This window comes from Kogia breviceps, chromosome 10 (genome assembly GCF_026419965.1).
Source record: "Kogia breviceps isolate mKogBre1 chromosome 10, mKogBre1 haplotype 1, whole genome shotgun sequence".
Classification (NCBI taxonomy): Eukaryota; Metazoa; Chordata; class Mammalia; order Artiodactyla; family Physeteridae; genus Kogia; species Kogia breviceps.
In genome coordinates, this window is record NC_081319.1 from 65,496,278 (window position 1) to 65,517,241 (window position 20,964).

At 36.0% G+C, this 20,964-nt stretch overlaps 1 protein-coding gene across 1 annotated transcript in view; it reads left to right on the forward strand.

Moving 5' to 3' along the window:
- The window catches only part of BMP5 (bone morphogenetic protein 5), a 121,408-nt gene that overhangs the window by 50,538 nt on the left and 49,906 nt on the right, over nt 1–20,964 (forward strand). The window contains exon 2 of the mRNA XM_059075955.2: nt 6,434–6,626. Within this exon, the coding sequence (XP_058931938.1) occupies nt 6,434–6,626 (193 nt within the window). The remainder of the gene's footprint in view (nt 1–6,433; nt 6,627–20,964) is intronic.

A 20,964-nucleotide genomic window follows, 5' to 3' on the forward strand; every position in this document is an offset into this window, starting at 1 on the left:
TTTACGGTGATAGTCACTGGTTTACATGTGACGACCTTCAAAACAAGCATGTATCATAAATGACAGTGGGAGACGAGTGCAAGGCATCAGTGTCATGTTTTCATGGCTGGTTGGCAAAATACAACCTGTTGATCTGGTTAGATATGTAAGCAGATATGAAAATAGCAGTCTGGGCAGGTGGTTGTGTTCTCTCTCTCTCTCTCTCTCTTTTTTTTTTACAATGGTGTGTTAGTTTCTGCTTTATAGCAAAGTGAATCAGCTATACATATACATGTATGCTCTTCTTAAGTGCAGTTTTCAAAGGTGAATCAACTGATACAGGATGTGTGTTTTAAATCTAGTGATATTTGTTTATATTTGTTTCTAAACTCTCTTTTCCACTTCACATGAGAGAAATGGTGTCTATGGTATGGGATGAAGAAATGGTCTCCACCAGAGACAAGTGTTAACCTCTTGGTCTCAACCTGTTTTAACCCTTGTGTCATTTTATCTCCTTGGACAAGTCTGGGTCTGGCTTGAGAGAGCTCACCCTTCTGCTTTTATGTTTTGTTTTGTTTCACTTTGTTTTTCTTTGTCTTGTCTGGGAATGAGGAGATCTCTTCTACCACTAAATAGGAATGTAATCATGACTTTTATGGAGTCTGGCAGATTTTAATCTGGTAACACAGATTTTATTAGAAATTATAATAAAGATGGTTTTGTTGATATAACACAGAAATGAAAAAATGAATTGAAAGGTCCAAATATTTAATACACTATGAATCAAAACCTCCAAATAGTATATATTTTAATGATTTTTTTCTACTTTTTTATTTGTTTATGTTTTAAGCTTCTCAAGCCATTTACAATTGCAATGTGTTATACAGCACACTGTAATTTATGGAGAAACATAATATATTTAATATATAAAATCATCACAATATGAACAAGGCAAAGATAGTTCCTATAAAAAGCTTACATCTAAGGAATATGAAATGTGTGTGTATGTTCTCTTTCATCTGTTTTGGGAGGGTTGTTTTTAAAATATAGTTGTAGGAAAAGTTGCATGCTAATAGAGATATTATATAATGCTAATTCAGGTCGTGAATACAATCACTTGCTTATTCATAAACATTTTCTTAGATAAGAGATGGAATCAGTATTAAATAAGTGAATATGATAAAGATTGGAGGAAATGAGTTCTAGAAGGAGTGGAGTCCAGAATGTATGGCGTCCTCTGTAGGGTAGGAGCATCTCGTAGAGAAGAATGTAAGCATTGAAATCTCAACTCTCCTGAGGGATAATTAGATAAAACAAACAAAACTACATCCAGAACAAACAAACAAACACACAGGGTGGTGTTGTTGAGGGCTTTGGGAGTTGAAATCTTGACACTGGGTTGAAATCTCTTCTCTCCCAATTATAGGTTGTGGGCTCTTGAGCAAGTAATAGAAACTTATGGGCATAAGTGAGTATTAAATAAAATATATGCCCTCCCAAATGAGAGTTAAATAAATTATCATGCCCTCAGTCAATGCGATATGCAGCAGGATGGGGCTGAGTGAAAATACAGAACCAGCTTTTGATCTGTTCATAATCTTTCATTCAACCAATGTTTATTAGAAGACTTCTTCGGATGAGGCATTGTATTGTGTTAGATGCCAATTGCACATTGGTGATCAAACCCTTGCTTCTCCACCTGTTCTCCACATTTTTGTGTATTGCTGATTAACATTGTTTGAATATACAGTTGAGCGTCGAACAATATGGGTGGGACTGTGCGGGTGCACTTATATGCAGATTTTTTTCAATAAATATATTGGAAAATTTTTTGGAGATTTGCAGCAATTTGGAAAAACTCAGACATGAAGAGCATAACCTAGAAATATCAGGAAAATTTTTAAAAAGTTAGGTATGTCATGAGTGCATAAAATATATGTAGATATACGCATAACATGCAAAATATGTATTAATCAACTGTTTATGTTAACAGTAAGGTTATTAATAGTTAAGTTTTTGTGGGGTCAAAGTTATATGCAGATTTTTTGACTGCACAGGGAGTCAGTTCTCCTGAACCCCATACTGTTCAAGGGTCACCGGTACTAACAACGAACTAGTCTCTAAGTAGGATGTCATTATGTAGGTGGTACGGACATTGAACAAAGATTTACAATGAGCTTTAGAAGACACACATCTGTTACCGCCTAGTTGTCATCACCCAATTTCTTTCTTTCTTTTTTTGGCATAAATATATTTTATTTTTTTACTTTTTATTTTTTTATCACCCGATTTCTTATTCTTAAGTCAGGGATATTAATATTTGACACCTCCCTAGGTAACTGAAATTACCTTGTGAATATTTGTGACCATCATTAGGAGTGCAAGGCTATATAAGTACTACTTTTATTCCATTACTCACTGAAACATGTTCCATGGAATTTACCAGGGCAATTATAATTCAAAGAAGTAGGATATAGGAATTTGAATCACTGGACAAATCTGCACTACAACTTTATTCTGTGTGGTGTATTTAGTATAAAATTTTATTAAGCTCTTTGAAAATCTGCCCCCTTAAGGGTTTAGGTTAAAGAGCCTGGATTAGAAAGCTGAAATTTTATAATAACAGCTGAAATTCTAGCTTTCCACTTTATTACACTAACATCTCACAGGGGATCCCAGAACAGTAGATGACTTTACGTAATATGAATTCAATACTCATCTGCATTACGCAGGTGTATGCTTTAGATTGGACCCTAACAAACTCATGTCAAAGCCCTTATGTCCAAGACTATAGTTATTTTTGTCTAAATTTCAAATATGAAATTGATTGTTAAAGAAAAATTGAATAATGATTGTTATTACTTAGAATTTTGAATATTGACTTTCAGAATAGAGAATATATATTTTTGAATGACTGATGAATGTTTAGATCATAAAGCATGGAACTCCTCAAGCAGAGTCTGGGACAGTGCCACAAAGTCAAACACCAGGAACATTTCTGCAGCAAACCAGTAAGTTAAAGTGAGATAAATAGGGACTTTAAAGTCACATCAAATCAGTTAATTTCCAGTTCTTCTGCCAAATGAAGTTGAAGCCGAATTTTCAGTTTTCAGAGCTTTTTGGATTTTGGACTTGTGAATTCAAGATTTCAGATCACTTTTCCTTTTTTTTTCTTTTTTTAAATTGAAGTATAGTTCATTTACAATGTGTTAGTTTAAGTGTGCAGCAAAATGATTCATACATATATTAATATATATTATATATATATTCTTTTTCATTATAGGTTATTATCGCAAAATATTGAGTATGGTTCCCTGTGCTATACAATAGGTCCTTGTTGTTTACTTATTTTATATATAGTGGTGTGTTTCTGTTAATCCCAAACTCCTAATTTATCAGATCTTTATTAAAGCATAAATGCTTAGTAAATTAGGACAAAGTAGTAGTTTCTAAGCAGAAGCAGCCTATCCTGGCATTTAAGATCCATAGCTTGGTGGCATCAAATGCTTGGATTCAAATTCTTTGGCAAAGTATTCCTTTTCTCTGCCTCCTCAGTTTCTTCATCTTCAAAATGAGGATGATAACAGAACCTACCTCATAGGTTGTTATGAAGTGTAATATGTTAATATCAATAAAATGTTTAGAACAGTTCTATTTAAATACTGTTTCATGATGTCATCTACTTTGTTTAAATTAGGATCAGAAAAGACAAGTTTACAGTGAATTAAATGTAGTTCTTTGTTGGGACTTCCCTGTTGGTGCAGTGGTTAAGAATCTGCCTGCCAATGCAGGGGACATGGGTTTGAGCCCTGCTCCGGGAAGATCTCACGTGCTGCTGAGCAACTAATCCCAGAGCGCCACAACTACTGAGGCTGCGCTCTAGAGCCTGCAAGACGAAACTACTGAGCCTGTGTGCCACAACTACTGAAGCCTGCGCTCCTAGAGCCTGTGCTCCACAATGAAGAGTAGCCTCTGCTCGCCACAACTAGAGAAAGCCTGCATGCAGCAAAAAGGACCCAATGCAACCAAAAATAAATAAATAAATAAAATTGATTCTTTAAAAAAAAAATGTAGTTTTCCTGTAAACAAGAGTTGTGGCTAGTTTTAATATTCATACATACACTCTAGTTATTAAAGATCCAGTTTGTAGGTATTTTCTGCCCTTACACTTTGGAGATGGAGACCCGTTCATGGCAGTCTACACTACCGCCAGTTGGAGCTCAGACAGAAAAGAGGTTTAAATTATAGACCAAAATAGGATCTTTAAAATGCAGTCATCCTCCTTATTTAGGAAAAGTTAATTAATGATCTCTCCAGGGGAAAGGACCTCTCTTAGGATCAAGATAATGATACTTAAATAAAACAAAACCTCATGAGTCTTGGGAGGTGGTGTTGGTGTAGCCAGTCAGCCTGAGAGAGAGCGTTCTCACCAAGTCCATGGGAGGAAAATGCCTCCAGGTGTAGCTTACATTTTTCCTCTTTGCTGGTGTAGGTGTCTGAGATGGAGGTGGGGCTGAGCTCCTAGCTCTCCTAAACCATCTCCTACTCCTCTGGAAAAAATAAAACAGAGATTATTTTGGAGGATGAAGGCAAGGAATTGTGGGTTCCTTTGTCATGAACTTCCTGTCAGACATGGAGCCCTGTCTGGCACTAGAATTTAGGAGTCCAGCAGCCTGGGTTCCCAAAAATCACTCCTTGATGATCATGCTTGCTTTCTCTCTTCCTTAATCTTGACCATTCCTCTAGTTAAGGATCCCAAGTTTCATGTATTTTTAGCAGTGTTGGTATCATTTCAATTAACTTCCTAAAGATATTTTTTGTGTCTTAATCCAATTTTTGAACATTGTGAATTGTTTATATAACATACATCTTTTATCTTCTTGTAACAACATTTCAGCAATGAAATGTCACTGGATATATTTTTAAAAATTATTGTAGGTTTGTGAGACACTTGGAACACAATGCTTTGCAGTGAATTTTTTTGGTAATCTGTCCTATATTATCTGAGGTAACTGAGATTTTGAGAAACCTACCAGCACTGAGAAACTTAATTCCATCAAATGATATTGCATTACTGAAAATGAGACCTTTTAATAGGTGGTTCCTTAAGAAAGATTTTGGTATCCAGCATGAGACAGGCTGCGACCTGGGACCTGGGACCCTTTGCTGCAGTGCTTGCACCTGGACAAACATCTCCTCAAGCAATAAAGTACAAAGAAACTATAAGGGACTAAATATAGCTGCGTTCATGAGTAGTTGGGGCAAATTATGGACAACAAGATACAAAAAGGCAAAAAACCCAATTGCCACTTCTGAAGAGCCTGGAGCAAAAACAGGGTGTCAGGAGCAAAAGCAGGGTACTGTGCATGCCCCCTGCACACAAAACCACGTAAGGGGTGGGCAAGCCACCCCTCTAGCCCAACTCCTGGACACACCCCTACCCTCACCCCATATAAGGAACCAGCTCACCCCAACTTGGGAGCAAGCAAGGGAACCTGTTACTTGCTTTTGCTCCCCCCTGCTATAGCAGGGCCCCCAATAAAGCCTTGTCTGAATTTCTTGTCTGGCCTCTTGTCAATTTCTATTGATTAGGAAAGGCCAAGAACACTGGTCAGTAACAAGCATAGACTGTATCCAATAATACATCATTTTATAAAGCTGGATTATGTAATGATATGCCTGACACTGTCCTGAATCCCTCATCACTCCTTAATATTGCCAAGAGGAAAAATTCTCTGACCTCATTTGGTAGGAAAGTTGCTGAAGGTGGAAATATGTTCCTCTCTCAAATTTGCATAAGACCAGAGATCTTTGGGAGACTGGATGCTGTACCATGGGTTGGGGAGGTTGCACTCAATAATCTATAAGAACTAATGAAAGTGCATTAAAAAAGGTAGAGCTTTGCATTTGCTAAAAGGAGGAAAAACGTCTCCCAGGAAGACACTTTAGAAACAATCTTTCTTGTGAAAATGCATTTGTTTTGTTTCCTTGACCTCTAAAATTTCATAAACACAGCCCCACTGTGCCAGCAGCTCCTCAGGCCTCTTTCCGACTTTCCTCCCTCAACTGTGCTAAATCTCACCATTGACTTCACCTGAAACTCTGGAGCTTTCTATCACAGAGTGCTAATTCCTGCATGAACCCTTCTCTGTTCTGGTACTTGATACACACTAGTAATAACTTTACAACCTTCACTTTTAAAAACATTTTTGGATAACCTTTCCATTTAGGAGCCAGGAATTTGTATAAAACCACAGAGGTTATATTGCTTTTGAACTAAAGGCTGCTGGTTTGTGGAATTTCCTTTCACTGGAAACACATATGAGTCTGTGGTTTTATGTTTTCACAGTTTTATAACATCTGCTTGTTTGTTTTCAAAGTGAAAGAATTTACCATTAATTTCTATACTTTATAAAGGCCTAATTTTTTACCTCCTTTTTTTTTTTTTTTTCAGTTGAAAGAGACAAGGATTTTTCTCACCAGAGAAGGCATTACAAAGAATTCCGGTTTGATCTTACTCAGATTCCTCATGGAGAAGCAGTGACAGCAGCAGAATTCAGGATATATAAGGACCGGAGCAACAGCCGATTTGAAAATGAAACAATTAAGATTAGCATATATCAGATCATCAAGGAATACACAAATAGGTATCAAATTTATATCTGACTTATTATCCTAGCAAATAAATGTTACATTGTAGTAAAATCCATTGATAACCCACGTGGTATATCAAATCATGCTTCTTTGAGTGTAATGGCATCAAGGAAGGTATAGACACGTGAAAGATACATGTAACTGATCTGAAACGTGTCTTGTACATTTCACAGCTTTTTTTTCCTACTCCTTACACCAATCTGTGTGCTAGACGGTCTCATGCTCCCCTGTATGTGATTTTCAGGCCCTTCACCTCATTTTGTAAATGAGAAAACTTTCATTTTATTCTGCACATATGAAATTTATAATTAAGATGATTTAAATTACTTGTTGTTTTATAAATTGGAGAAGAGTGGCTTTATTTTTCCCTGGCATAGTGTAAACTGTGTGTAGTGTTATGTGGATTTTGATGGAAGACATTATATTTGCAATAGATTCTGACAGTTAACCTGTATGGCTACTGTCTATAAAATGCTTAATTCAAAATGGTACAAAAATGGACAGAGAATCTGAAATACTAAATGTATGAAAACCTCAGCTGATAATTACTGCAAATGAGCCATCACATATAAGAATTAGAAAGGGACTTTAGTGGTATTTTCAGACCAGTGCAGAAATTGCTTGGGTAACACCTTTTACAAACGATTAGCACTTTTGTTGGACAGCTCTTACATTTTTAAAGAAAATTCTTATTGGAATATTATATTGAGGTGAAATTTGTCTTCCATTCATTAAATCTAGATTTTCCCTTTGACGAAATACTATGTCCTTATTTGATGAGATAAATATTTAAAGACAGATGTCATGAGCTCACTAAGGCCTCTTTCCTTTCTGAATATTTCTAGTTCCAGACCTTGGATTTTTCTTGGTCTTCTAGTGAGTAGGATTTCTCAATGGGTGTTCCATGGAACACTAGCCCCTCACAATACTCAATGAAGAAAAAGAATAAAAAGCTTCTGGGGTCAAAAGCATTTGGAAAGTCTACTTGTTAGACCGTGTTTTAGGAGATTCACCATGCATATCAGAATAGTAAAGTCTTGCAAGGTCTTTATGGTAAAGAAACTTGTCAATTTGGTTTTTCCTAGTCTTCCTCAAACTTATTTGACTATGGAATCTTTTTCTTTGGGTCTGTAATACTTAATATCCTATGAAACACTGGTTTATCAGGACACACCTTAATAAATATTGATCTCTGTACACTTATTTTAAGAGCACTAATTTCAAGGCAGAAAGATCTCTATTCTTTTCTTAGCTCTAACACGTACTAGCTATTTGTCTGTGGGTGAATTTTTTGTTTTTGTTTTAAATCTCAACCCTGTGGTTCCATTTATAAAATGAGGATACTAATTTTTTTCTCACAGGGACAGGGCCTGGCATACTACATTATTCTTGTAAATACTAAATAATGGGGGTGTCTTTTAAAATTAAATGACTAGAATTGAAAATAGTGCTCCAAATGTTGCCATATATTATATTGCTATAGCTAACAAATATTTTATTTATAATCCTGCTTTTCTGCATCTGTTTCCACACTTGGGCTGGTGAGCTCCTTAAAGAAGGGATAGTGTCTTAAGTGATATATATATATTTTTTTTAGCCTCAGCACTATGAATTTGTTTGATACAGTTTTGAAATTATCATTACCCATGAATGGGATACTTCTTCTATGAACATATCCTAAAATACTTGAATTATCTTACCTTTTGACCATTCACAATATATTTTTATGAAAGTTGAATTTGTACTTGGTTTTTCAACATACCAAGTATTTTTTACAGGAACTGTTTCTACACCAGGCTCCTATTTATTTATCAATTGTTTGAAACTAAATATAGACATTTACACTGATCACAATTAAAGGTCCTAACTTTTATTTAGGTCCATTGTTCCATCTGCTCAGTATATTTTTGAATGTCATCCATTGAACTAGCTACCCTTTGAGCGTTCTTTCACTCTATTTTCTAAGTATGTTAACTACAGTTACATAATTTAAAACATAATAACAATGATGAGAATAAAGGACTAATAGAAGAGTTCATTGATAATAATATATAGATTTACTTATGAATGAACCCATACTGATTTTTATTAATAATACATTTGAAATATTTATGACTATTATGCTTAATCAGATATCATAATTTTGGTAAATTTCATTTCTCTCTAAAAATGGAACATTTGTCTATCTTGAAACTTTGGTATTTCTCTAATTATAACTGATGTTAAACATATTATTCTAAATGTTTCTACAACTCCATCTGCCTGCTCTTTGAGTATTCTTGGGTATAATTTGGCTAAGACTTTACTTATTTTAACAAGTGTACTTAATCTACCCTAATATCCAGAATTTCACTGATATTTTTCCTAAATCTTTGAAAATGATTTCTAAAATCTAAAGTACATGTATCTCTGATTGGTGTTGTCTCACTCTACCATTCCAGATTCTAGGGTGGCAGAGATTGGATAGGATTCTACTCAATTTAATGAACATTGTTTTGAAATTTTTAATTCAGTAAATTCAATTCAATATTAATTCAATTCTACCAAGTTCACATTTTTTGAACATTTACTATTAAGTATTGTTGCTGAATTATGATTTTCTCCTGTAGGGTTATGCTATACCTATTGTCTTCTCTGTATTTGTTTTTGGTAATGGGTATGGAATATTTTCCCCAAATTATTTGCTTCAATATCTGAAACATACAAATGACACATGCATACTGTACATTTCAATTTTATGTATCATTGACCAGGTGGGAGAATCTCTCGTAAAATGTCTTCCTTATCTTTGAAAAAGGCAGTCATCCACTGCCAGTGGTTCATTAATCCACAGTGTAAGAAAATGCAACCCTGTGCTGTGCTATTGTCTGTAAATCTAGGATCCCCTTTTTACACTACACTTTCTCTGCCAAAGAAAGACATTTAAGGGACAGAAGATATAGAAACAGCACATACGCTTCTTAGTGTATTTCAGCTTTCTGTGTAGGATTTCAAAGCCTTTGTAGAAAATGGTAGTGTATAGTAATAAGAGCAAGGTCTTTGGAATTCCCTCATGGGGAAATTAATGTATATCTTGGAGTCTCAGTTTAAAAATCTATAGACAAAAATAAAAGCAAAAATAAGTATTTCAGAACAATAAAAATATTTCAAATGATGTGGGAAAGACTGGTGATTATCACAATGCAAAGACCAGAGTTGATACTTAATAAATATATCAGTTAACAGCCGAAGAGGAGCAACTATTTTACTAGGATTTAGAGGGTTGTATACAAAGCGTAACCAAAAGTAGGTGGTTACTATAATAACAGTAGCTACCATTTGCTACTGTTTATGTTAAGATAAAGTAAGCAAAATGATGCTAGGTGACTTTTCTTAATAAAAAATTAGCTGATCTTTGGGCTTCCCTGGTGACGCAGTGGTTGAGAGTCTGCCTGCCAATGCAGGGGATATGGGTTCATGCCCTGGTCTGGGAAGTTTCCACATGCTGTGGAGCGGCTGGGCCTGTGAGCCACGGCCGTTGAGGCTGCATATCTGGAGCCTGTGCTCCGCAATGGGAGAGGCCACAACAGTGAGAAGCCCGCGTACCGCAAAAAAAAAAAAAAAAAAAAAAAAAAATTAGCTGATCATTGATTCATATGAAAGGAATTGGTACATTCTTAAGTCTAGTAATGAAATGAACACCACCCAACTTATGAGCAGTTGGAGCTATCTGTGAACTTGTCCCTGAAAACCCAAGTTCTAGATAAATAGTTAAATTCTCCTTTAAAATACAGTTCAAGGGGCCTCAGACATGAATCCGGGGTGCAGATGCCTGTCAAGCCCAGGTGGAGTCCTTGGCACTCTGAGTGGTGCAGGCGATGCAGATGGCCTGGCTTTGACTCTGAGGAGAGCAGGCCATCCTGTGCTCCTCAGGCCACTGCCTGGCCCTTCTGGCAACTCTGGTCCCCATCGCCGTGAATCAGCCAGGTGGTTTCAGGGATTTGGATGTCCGTGTCTTTCGGGGATCATTACTTCACCTGCCACATGATTGTGGGATCTTGGTTCCCAGGCCAGAGGTCTGGCCTGAGCTCTTGTGGTGGGGGCTCTGAGTCCAAACCGCTGGACTAACAGAGAACCTCAGACCCCAGGGAATATCAATCAGAGTGAGGCCACCCAGAGGTCCTCATCTTAGCACCAAGACCGAGCTCTATCCAACTGCCTGCAAACTCCAGTGCTGGACATCTCAGGCCAAACAACCAAAAGACAAAAATACAGCACCACCCATTTAAAAAAAAAAAAGATCGACAAAAAATATGTTACAGATGAAGGAGCAAGGTAAAAACTTACAAGACCAAATAAATGAAAATGAAATAGGTAACCTACCTGAAAACTAATTCAGAGTAATGATAGTAAAGATGCTCCAAAATCTCAGAAACAGAATGGAGAAAACACAAGAAAGAGTTAACAAGGATCTAGAAGAACTAAAGATCAAACAAACAGTGACGAACAACATAATTACTGAAATTAAAAATACTCTAGAAGGAATCAATATAGAATAACTGAGGCAGAAGAATGGATAAGTGAGCTGGAAGATAAAATGGTGGAAATAACTGCCAGGGAGCAGAGTAAAGAAAAAAGAATGAAAAGAATTGTGGACAGACTCAGAGACCTCTTGGACAATATTAAACATACCAACATTTGAATTATAGGGGTCTTAGAAGAAGAAGAGAAAAAGAAAGGGTCTGAGAAAATATTTAAAGAGACTATAGTTGAAAAATTCCCTGACATGGGAAAGGAAATAGTCAATCAAGTCCAGGAAGCACAGAGAGTACCATACAGGATAAATCCAAGGAGAAACACACCAAGACACATACTAACCAAACTATCAAAACTTAAACCCAAAGAAAAAATATTAAAAGCAGCAAGGGAAAAACAACAAATAACATACAAGGGAATCCCCATAAGGTTAACAGTTGATCTTTCAACAGAAACTCTGCAAGCCAGAAGGGAGTGGTAGGACATATTTAAAGTTATGAAAAGGAAAAACCTACAACCAAGATTACTTTACCTAGCAAGGATCTCATTCAGATTAGACGGAGAAATTAAAACCTTTACAGATAAGCAAAAGTTGAAAGAATTCAACACTACCAAATCAGCTTTACAACAAATGCTAAAGGAACTTCTCTATGCAGGAAACACAAGAGGAGGAAAAGACCTACAAAAACAAACCCCAAACAATTAAGAAAATGGTAATAGGAACAGACATATCGATAATTACCTTAAATGTAAATGGACTAAATGCTCCAACCAAAAGACATAGACTGGCTGAATGGATACAAAACAAGGCCTGTACATATGCTGTCTACAAGAGACCCACTTCAGACTTAAGGACATATACAGACTGAAAGTGAGGAGATGGAAAAAGATATTCCATGCAATGGAAGTCAAAAGAAAGCTGGAGTAACAATTCTCATATCACACAAAATAGACTTTAAAATAAAGACGATTACAAGAGACAAAGAAGGACACTACATAATGATCAAGGGATCAATCCAAGAAGAAGATATAACATTTGGAAATATTTATGCACCCAACATAGGAGCACCTCAGTACATAAGGCAAATGCTAACAGCCATAAAAGGGGAAATCAACAGTAACACAGTAATAGTAGGAGACTATAACACCCTACTTTCATCAATGGACAGATCATCCAAAATGAAAATAAATAAGGAAACACAAGCTTTAAATGACATATTAAACAAGATGGACTTAATTGATATTTATAGGACATTCCATCCAAAAACAACAGAATACACTTTCTTCTCAAGTGCTCATGGAACATTCACCAGGATAGATCATATCTTGGGTCACAAATCAAGCCTTGGTAAATTTAAGAAAATTGAAATTGTATCAGATATCTTTTCTGACAACACTATGAGACTAGATATCAATTACAGGAAAAAAACTGTAAAAAATACAAACACATGGAGGCTAAAAATATGCTACTAAATAACCAGGAGATCACTGAAGAAATCAAGGTGGAAATCAAACAATACCTACAAACAAATGACAATGAGAACACGACAACCCAAAACCTATGGCATGCATCAAAAGCAGTCCTAAGAGGGAAGTTTATAGCAATACAATCCTACCTCAAGAAAGAAGAAAAAAAATCTCAAATAAACAACCTAACCTTACACCTAAAGCATTTAGAGAAAGAAGAACAAAAAACCCCTGAAAGCTAGCAGAGGGAAAGAAATCATAAAGATCACATCAGAAATACATGAAAAAGAAATGAAGGAATCAATAGCAAAGATCAATAAAAGTAAAAGCTGGTTCTTTGAGAAGATAAACAAAATTGATAAACTATTAGCCAGACTCATCAGGAAAAAAAGGGACAAGACTCAAATCAACAGAATTAGAAATGAAAAAGGAGAAGTCATGACTGACACTGCAGAAATACAAAGGATCATGAGAGATTACTACAAGCAGCTATATGCGAATAAAATGGACAACGTGGAAGAAGTGGACACATTCTTAGAATGGTTCAACCTTCCAAGACTGAACCAGGAAGAAATAGAAAATATGAACAGACCAATCAGAAGCACTGAAATTGAAACTGTGATTAAAAATCTTCTAACAAACAAAAGCCCAGGACCATGTGGCTTCATAGGCGAATTCTAGCAAACATTTAGAGAAGAACTAATACCTATCCTTATCAAACTCTTCCAAAATATAGCAGAGGAAGGAACAATCTCCATTTCATTCTATGAGGCCACCATCACTCTGATATCAAAACCAGACAAAGATATCACACAAAAAAGAAAACTATAGGCCAATATCTCTGATGAACATAGAAGAAAAAATCCTCAACAAAATACTAGCAAACAGAATCCAACAGCATATTGAAAGGATCATACACGATGATCAAGTGGTATCTACCCCAGGAATGCAAGGATTCTTCCGTATATACAAATCAATCAATGTGATACACCATAATAACAAATTGAAGGATAAAAACCATATGATAATTTCACAGATGCAAAAAAAGATTTCTACAAAATTCAACACCTGTTTATGATAAAAACTCTGCAGAAAGTGCACATAGAGGGAACCTACCTCAACATAATAAAGGCCGTATATGACAAAACCAGAGCCAACATTGTTCTCAATGGTGAGAAACTGAAACCATTTACTCTAAGTTCAGGAAAACGACATGGGTGCCCACTCTCACCACTATTATTCAACATAGTTTTGGAAGTTTTAGCCACGGCAATCAGAGAAGAAAAAGAAATAAAAAGATCCAAATTGGAAAAGAAGAAGTAAAACTGTCACTGTTTGCCAATGACATAATATTATAAATAGAGAATCCTAAAAATGCTACCAGAAAACTACTAGAGCTAATCAATGAATTTGGTAAAATAGCAGGATACAAAATTAATGCATAGAAATCTCTTGCATTCCTATACACTAATGATTAAAAATCTGAAAGAGAAACTAAGGAAACACTTCCATTTACCACTGTAACAAAAAGAATAAAATATCTAGGAATAAACCTACCTATGGAGACAAAAGACCTGTATGCAGAAAACTATAAGACACTGATGAAAGAAATTAAAGATGATGCAAACAGATGGAGAAATATACCATGTTCTTTGATTGGAAGGATCAAAATTGTGAAAATGAGTATACTACCCAAAGCAATCTACAGATTCAATATAATCCCTATCAAACTACCAATGGCATTCTTCACAGAACTAGAACAAAAAATTTCACTATTTGTATGGAAACACAAAAGACCCTGAATAGACAAAACAATCTTCAGAAAGAAAAATGGAGCTGGAGGAAGCAGGCTTCTGGACTTCGGAGTATACTACAAAGCTACAGTAATCAAGACAGTATGGTACTGGCACAAAAACAGAAATATAGATCAATGGAACACGATAGAAAGCCCAAAGATAAACCCATGGACATATGGTCACCTTATCTTTGAAAAAGGAGGCAAGAATATATAATGGAGAAAAGACAGCCTCTCCAATAAGTGGTGTGGGAAAACTGGACAGCTACATGTAAAATAATGAAATTAGAATACTCCCTAACACCATACACAAAAATAAACTCAAAATGAATTAAAGACCTAAATGTAAGGCCAGACACTTTAAAACCCCTAGAGGAAAACATAGGCAGAACACATTATGACACAAATCACAGTAAGATCCTTTTTGACCCATCTCCTAGAGAAATGCAAGTAAAAACAAAAATAAACAAATGGGACCTAATGAAACTTAAAAGCTTTTGCACAACAAAGGAAACCATAAACAACACGAAAAGACAACCCTCAGAATGGGAAAAAAATATTTGCAAACGAAGCAACTGACAAAGGATTAATCTCCAAAATATGCAAGCAGCTCATGCAGCTCAATATCAGAAAAAAAAATGCAATCAAAAAATGGGTGGAAGACCTAAATAGACATTTCTGCAAAGAAAACATACAGATTGCCAACAAACACATGAAAGGACTCGCAACATCACTAATCATTCGAGCAATGCAAATCAAAAGCACAATGAGGTATCACCTCACACCAGTCAGAATGGCCATCATCAAAAAATCTACAAACAATAAATGCTGGAGAGGGTGTGGAGAAATGGGAACCCTCTTGCACTGTTAGTGATAATGTAAATTGATGCAGCCACCGTGGAGAACAGTGTGGAGGTTACTTAAAAAACTAAAAATAGACCTACCATATGACTCAGCAATCCCACTACTGGGCATATACCCTGAGAAAAACCATAATTCAGAAGGAGACATGTACCAGAATGTTCACTGTATGAACATGTACCAGAATGTTCATTTACAATAGCCAGGACATGGAATCAACCTGTGTCCAACAACCAATGAATTGATAAACACCATGGGGCACATATATATAATGGATTATTACTCAGCCATAAAAAGAAACAAAATTGAGTTATTTGTAGTGAGGTTGATGGACCTAGAGTCTGTCATACAGAGTGAAGTAAGTCAGAAAGAGAAAAAACAAATACAGTATGCTAACACATATATATGGAATCTAAAAAAAAAAAAAGTTTCTGATGAACCTAGGGGCAGGACAGGAATGAAGACGTAGATGTCGAGAATGTACTTGAGGACACGGTGAGGGGGAAGTGTAAGCTGGGACGAAGTGAGAGAGTAGCATTCACATATATACACTACCAAATTTAAAATAGCTAGCTAGCAGGAAGCACCTACATAGCACAGGGAGATCAGCTCGGTGCTTTGTGACCACCTAGAGCAGTGGGATAAGGAGAGTGTGAGGGAGACACAAGAGGGAGGGGATCTGGGGATATACGTATGCACATAGCTGATTCACTTTGTTATACAGCGGAAAGTAACAGAACACTGTAAAGCAATTATACTCTAAAAAAGATGTTAAAAAAAATACAGTTCAAGAGGATGGGAAACTGCTTATCTATGAATTTGTTTTACAGATGTATCAGATATATAGGAAATTAGAAAAGGATTCACATATAAATGTTTTTCACAATATTATTGGTTACCATATCATAGACTGAGAACATTTTAATTTTAAACAGAAGAGAAAAAGTTGCACTTTGTTTCATGGAAAATGGAAATGCTATACTTCATAGAGCAAGTAGAAATTGTATTTTAAAAATATATTATGAGCACTGGAAAGTGCTCAGGCTGTAATGTTAATTGAACAAAACAGGAAACAAACTTTATTTACACAAAATACACATAATTATGTTAGGATAAATTCATGTGGAAAACTGATTGGAAGGAAGCAGCAAGTGTTCACTGAAAGCTTGCAGGTAATTTTAAATTTTAATTTTCCCTCTTTTCTGTACTTTCTAAATTTTTATAGTGAAAATTACTTTTGTAATCAAAACAAGCATAAGCATAGTTGAGCAAGTGAAGATAATGAAACAACAGTATGTTACATGTTTCTTTACCCAATAACCATCCAAACATTTCCAGGTAGAGAGGGGCAAAAATCAAAACTAAACTGAACAAAATAAAGGATTAAATAAATAAGTTGCTCTTATTTTTTTCTTAAGCTACAAGAGGCATTTTTTTCCCACAGAAAATGAAGATAAATAAATTTTTTTCTTTCCCTTATTTTATGGAAAATGTTCCTGCGAATTGGGAACCTTGACTTTAATTCTCTGAAATTGAGGAGGAAGGATTAAAGATACTTCATTTATATATCATGTGATCACAGTAAAATGGAAAGAATTTCAATTTGAGTAACCCATTTTAATATCCAATTATTATTTGTTGAGTATTGATTATTTGTGTTTTCATATATTTATCAAATCAAGAACTAAAATGGATATATGAAAAGAAACTTGTACCTCTAGACATTTTCAAGCCTAAGTTCACCTCTTAAAACTTGTCTTCAAACTTGTGGATGTTATCTATGTACTGTTTCTTTTCTAAAAAAATTTTTATTGAACTATAGTTGATTTACAATGTTGTGTTAGTTTCAGGTATAATGCAAAGTGGTTCAGTTATGCATACATGTATATACATATATATTTTTTTCTTCTACATTCTCTTCCATTATAGTTTATTACAAGATATTGACTACAGTTTCCTGTGCTATACAATAGGTCCTTGTTGGTTATCTATTTTATATATAGTAGTGTGTAATAGTGTTTTGAATTAAACTAAGAAACAATTGAAAAGTCAGTGCAGTCTGTACTCTTTAGGCAGTGCATTTGACAATGCAAACGTGTGTGTGTGTGTATAATTTCACATATTTAAAGCTCACTTCCCATCAGATATCATCTAGGAGTGTCAACGTGGGGATCCTTGAAGTAATTTAGACTGATGTTTTATTGATATGTTTTATATTCAAGACACTCTCTGGTCTATTAACCATCCCATCTAGAAATCCTTTGACAATGTTATGTGATCAAATATGAAAGAGAAAGACCCATGATGTCATCTCTTTTCATACTTATTTATCTTAGCAAGACCTAAAACTCTTAAAATTATATGTTTTATTCCTACTATCTCCCACCTCCCTGTTTATCCCTACTCATATGTCAAAGCGTGCCATTTAAAGTGTTCTGATATTTATCCAAATCTTTATTTTTCTTGGTAAAATCTTAATACACATCATTTCACTCACTTAATCTTTTCACGTGAAGCTGACAGCCCCAAATTCTGTATAGAAGGCATTTCTCTTCAGTCACCCCTCACATAGCTGGCATTATTGGGAAATGAGGTTTCCATGTGATTGAATTTTCCAGATAATTCAGCTGAGTTGGCCATGCTTTTCCTAAGCAACTTACATGTGGCCAGCACAGGGTACCCAAGGAGAATAAATAAGATCCTTACTGTTCATAGCCTGAGGCAGGGGTTAGGGTGAGCTTGCCACACACAGGCTTTAATAACTATAATACAATGCACTAAGCAGTATGATGTAAGTATGTACTACATGTTGTACAAATGAATACAAAATACAAATGAAGGGGAAATTAATTCTTCACGTGGGAGGGTGAGGGCCCTTGGGGAAAGCAACTAGGAGGAGTTCACCCTTGAGTTGGGCCTTGGAAGATGAGAAAGAACTTTTTTTTAAAAAGTCTATTTCTTTGACTTTTTTATTGAAGTATAGTTGATTTAAAATGTGGTGTTAATTTCTGCTGTACAGCAAAGTGACTCAGTTTTATATAAATATATATATATGTATACACACACACATTCTTCTCCATATCCTTTTCCATTATGGTTTATCATGGAATATTGAATATAGTTCATTGTGCTATACAGTAGGACCTTGTTGTTTATCCATCCTATATATAATAGTTTGCATCTGCTAACCCCAAACTCCCTGCTAGTGGCATTATTTTGTTCTTTTTTATGGATGAGTAATATTCCATTGTATATATGTACCACATCTTCTTTATCCATTCATCTGTCAGTGGACATTTAGGTTGTTTTCATGTCTTGGTTATTGTGAATAGTGCTGCTATGAACATAGGTACACATATATCTTTTCAAATTATAGTTTTATCTGGATATATGCTCAGGAGTGGAGAATATGGTAACTCTATTTTTACTTTTATGAGGAACTTCCATACTGCTTTCCACAGTGGCTGCACCAATGTACATTCCCACCGATAGTGTGGGAGAACTTTCTATAATGACAGAGAGAGAAAGAGAGGTAGAGACAGAGAGGGCACTTAGCAGAAATATTCCTAAGCATTAAAATGTTTAAATGCATAAAGAATTAAATAGTGAGAACAATGCCAGTAGTCCTACTATTAAGAAGAGCAGTCAGCACTTGCTCATTTAATGGGCACTCACCATGTGTCTGGCACTGTGCTAAGTGCTTTCCTTGAATTAATTTTTTTCACAATATATACATTTATATATTCCCCAAAGAAAATACGCTGTGTAGAATTCAACCTTTTCCTAATGTTCTTCTATGAATATCAATTTCTGTTCTCCACTGTGAAAATATTTTAAGCCAGCCTGCTCGCTGTCATTTGCCATCTTCCCTGCTTGGATATATTTAGTTGAGCTGTCATCATTCAAGTCCACAGTCAGTTTCACATTGACATCATCTCCCCCCTCCTGCTTCTCTAAGATTTTTGATTCTTCTGTGGACATACTTCAGGATACACATCAACAATTTCCACCCAGGGAGATTTCGTGAGCTCTTGAGAGCCACATAACTAATTCTCGGACGGTCAGTGCCTACTGCCCTAGGTATATAGGACAGCACACAACCATGGCTTGTGTTTCTGCTATGTGCAGGGATCAAGCTCTAGTTCAAGTTCTCAGCTGAGGGGATTCAGCCCCCAGGAGACATGTAGCAATGTCTGGAGGCATTTTTGGACGTCCCAGTTGTCCAGGGTGGAGGGATGAAGGGCTACTGGCACCCAGTGGGTAGGAATGCTGGGGTAGTGGAAGATGCTGCTAAACCTTCTGCCACGAATAGGACACACCCCTACCCAATAAAGAATGATCTGGTCCAAATTTTCCCTAATGCTGTGGTTGAGAAATACTGCTCTAGTTGTAGATTTAAGTTATAAACCTAAATTATGGGAATAATTCATGCCATGAAGTCAATTTTTTCCCGACTATTTCATATTTGGGGTCGTAAGAGTCATAATATGGAAGAGATCTTAGGAACCTGAACTGGGTGTATCACTCATTCATTAGAGTGCGTTAAAAGTGGTTGGACTATGTAATAGTCTCACTTCTTTGCTTCTTGTTGAGTGTGGGACTCTTCCGTGTGTGTGTGTGTGTGTGTGTGTGTGTGTGTGTGTATTCAGTAGCCCATGTTAAAATCTCTCTGCAAGGCAAAAATATGGAATGATGCAGCGCCAGCAAACCTGCTAACATTATCAATATCTTGACAATTTAAAAAATTCCACAGAGGGAAAAGTTGAATTTTCATAGTGAGAATTCAACTTGTTTTACCATTTTTTGCCATTCAATTCCATCTAATATTACTATTTTACCAGCTTGCATATGCGCCTTTTAAATGTAAATACAGCATTGAATTAGATATTCTGAAAATTGGTGTTCTGTGAGATTTACAGAAGCTTGTTATTTCACATTTGTTTTGGGAGAAAAAATAATTGCCATCTGAAAATATCAATCAACTAACAAAGTCAAATTCTAACACTTTTTTTTTTTTGTGGTACGCGGGCCTCTCACTGTTGTGGCCTCTCCCGTTGCGGAGCACAGGCTCCGGACGCACAGGCTCAGCGGCCATGGCTCACGGGCCCAGCCGCTCCGCGGCACGCGGGATCTTCCCGGACCGGGGCACGAACCCGTATCCCCTGCATCGGCAGGCGGATTCTCAACCACTGCGCCACCAGGGAAGCCCAAATTCCAACACTTTTAAACCTGAAATTGCACATGAGAGATTTTGACATTATAAACCCCAGAGAATATCATTGATTAATTTGCATCCATTGTTAATGTGCTCTGTTTTAGAGCTGTATGTCAGGTTTCTCAGATGGTGTGGTGTATTTATGTCAGATACCCAGAGAAAGATGTATGCTTTCTTCTTGGGTGGCCATCATTACATTTCTACTAGGCATGATAAGCTATTCAGAGACAAAAGGAGATGGAAGGAGGTGAAAACGTCCTAATAGTAGAAAGTTTGGGAAAAGTGTAGATATCTCTGTGCTCTGTAAGGTTCATGCCTTGTGGAAATAGAAGAGTATTTTAACTTTTGCTCTGAAATGTATCTGTATATCTTCCAATTTCCCAGAGCTTTTCTTGGCAAGATTTAGAGCTTCTTGGTTAGAGAGTAGAATGTTTATGCTCCTGATTAACTGTTTCTTCTCTCTCTCTCTCTCTCTCTC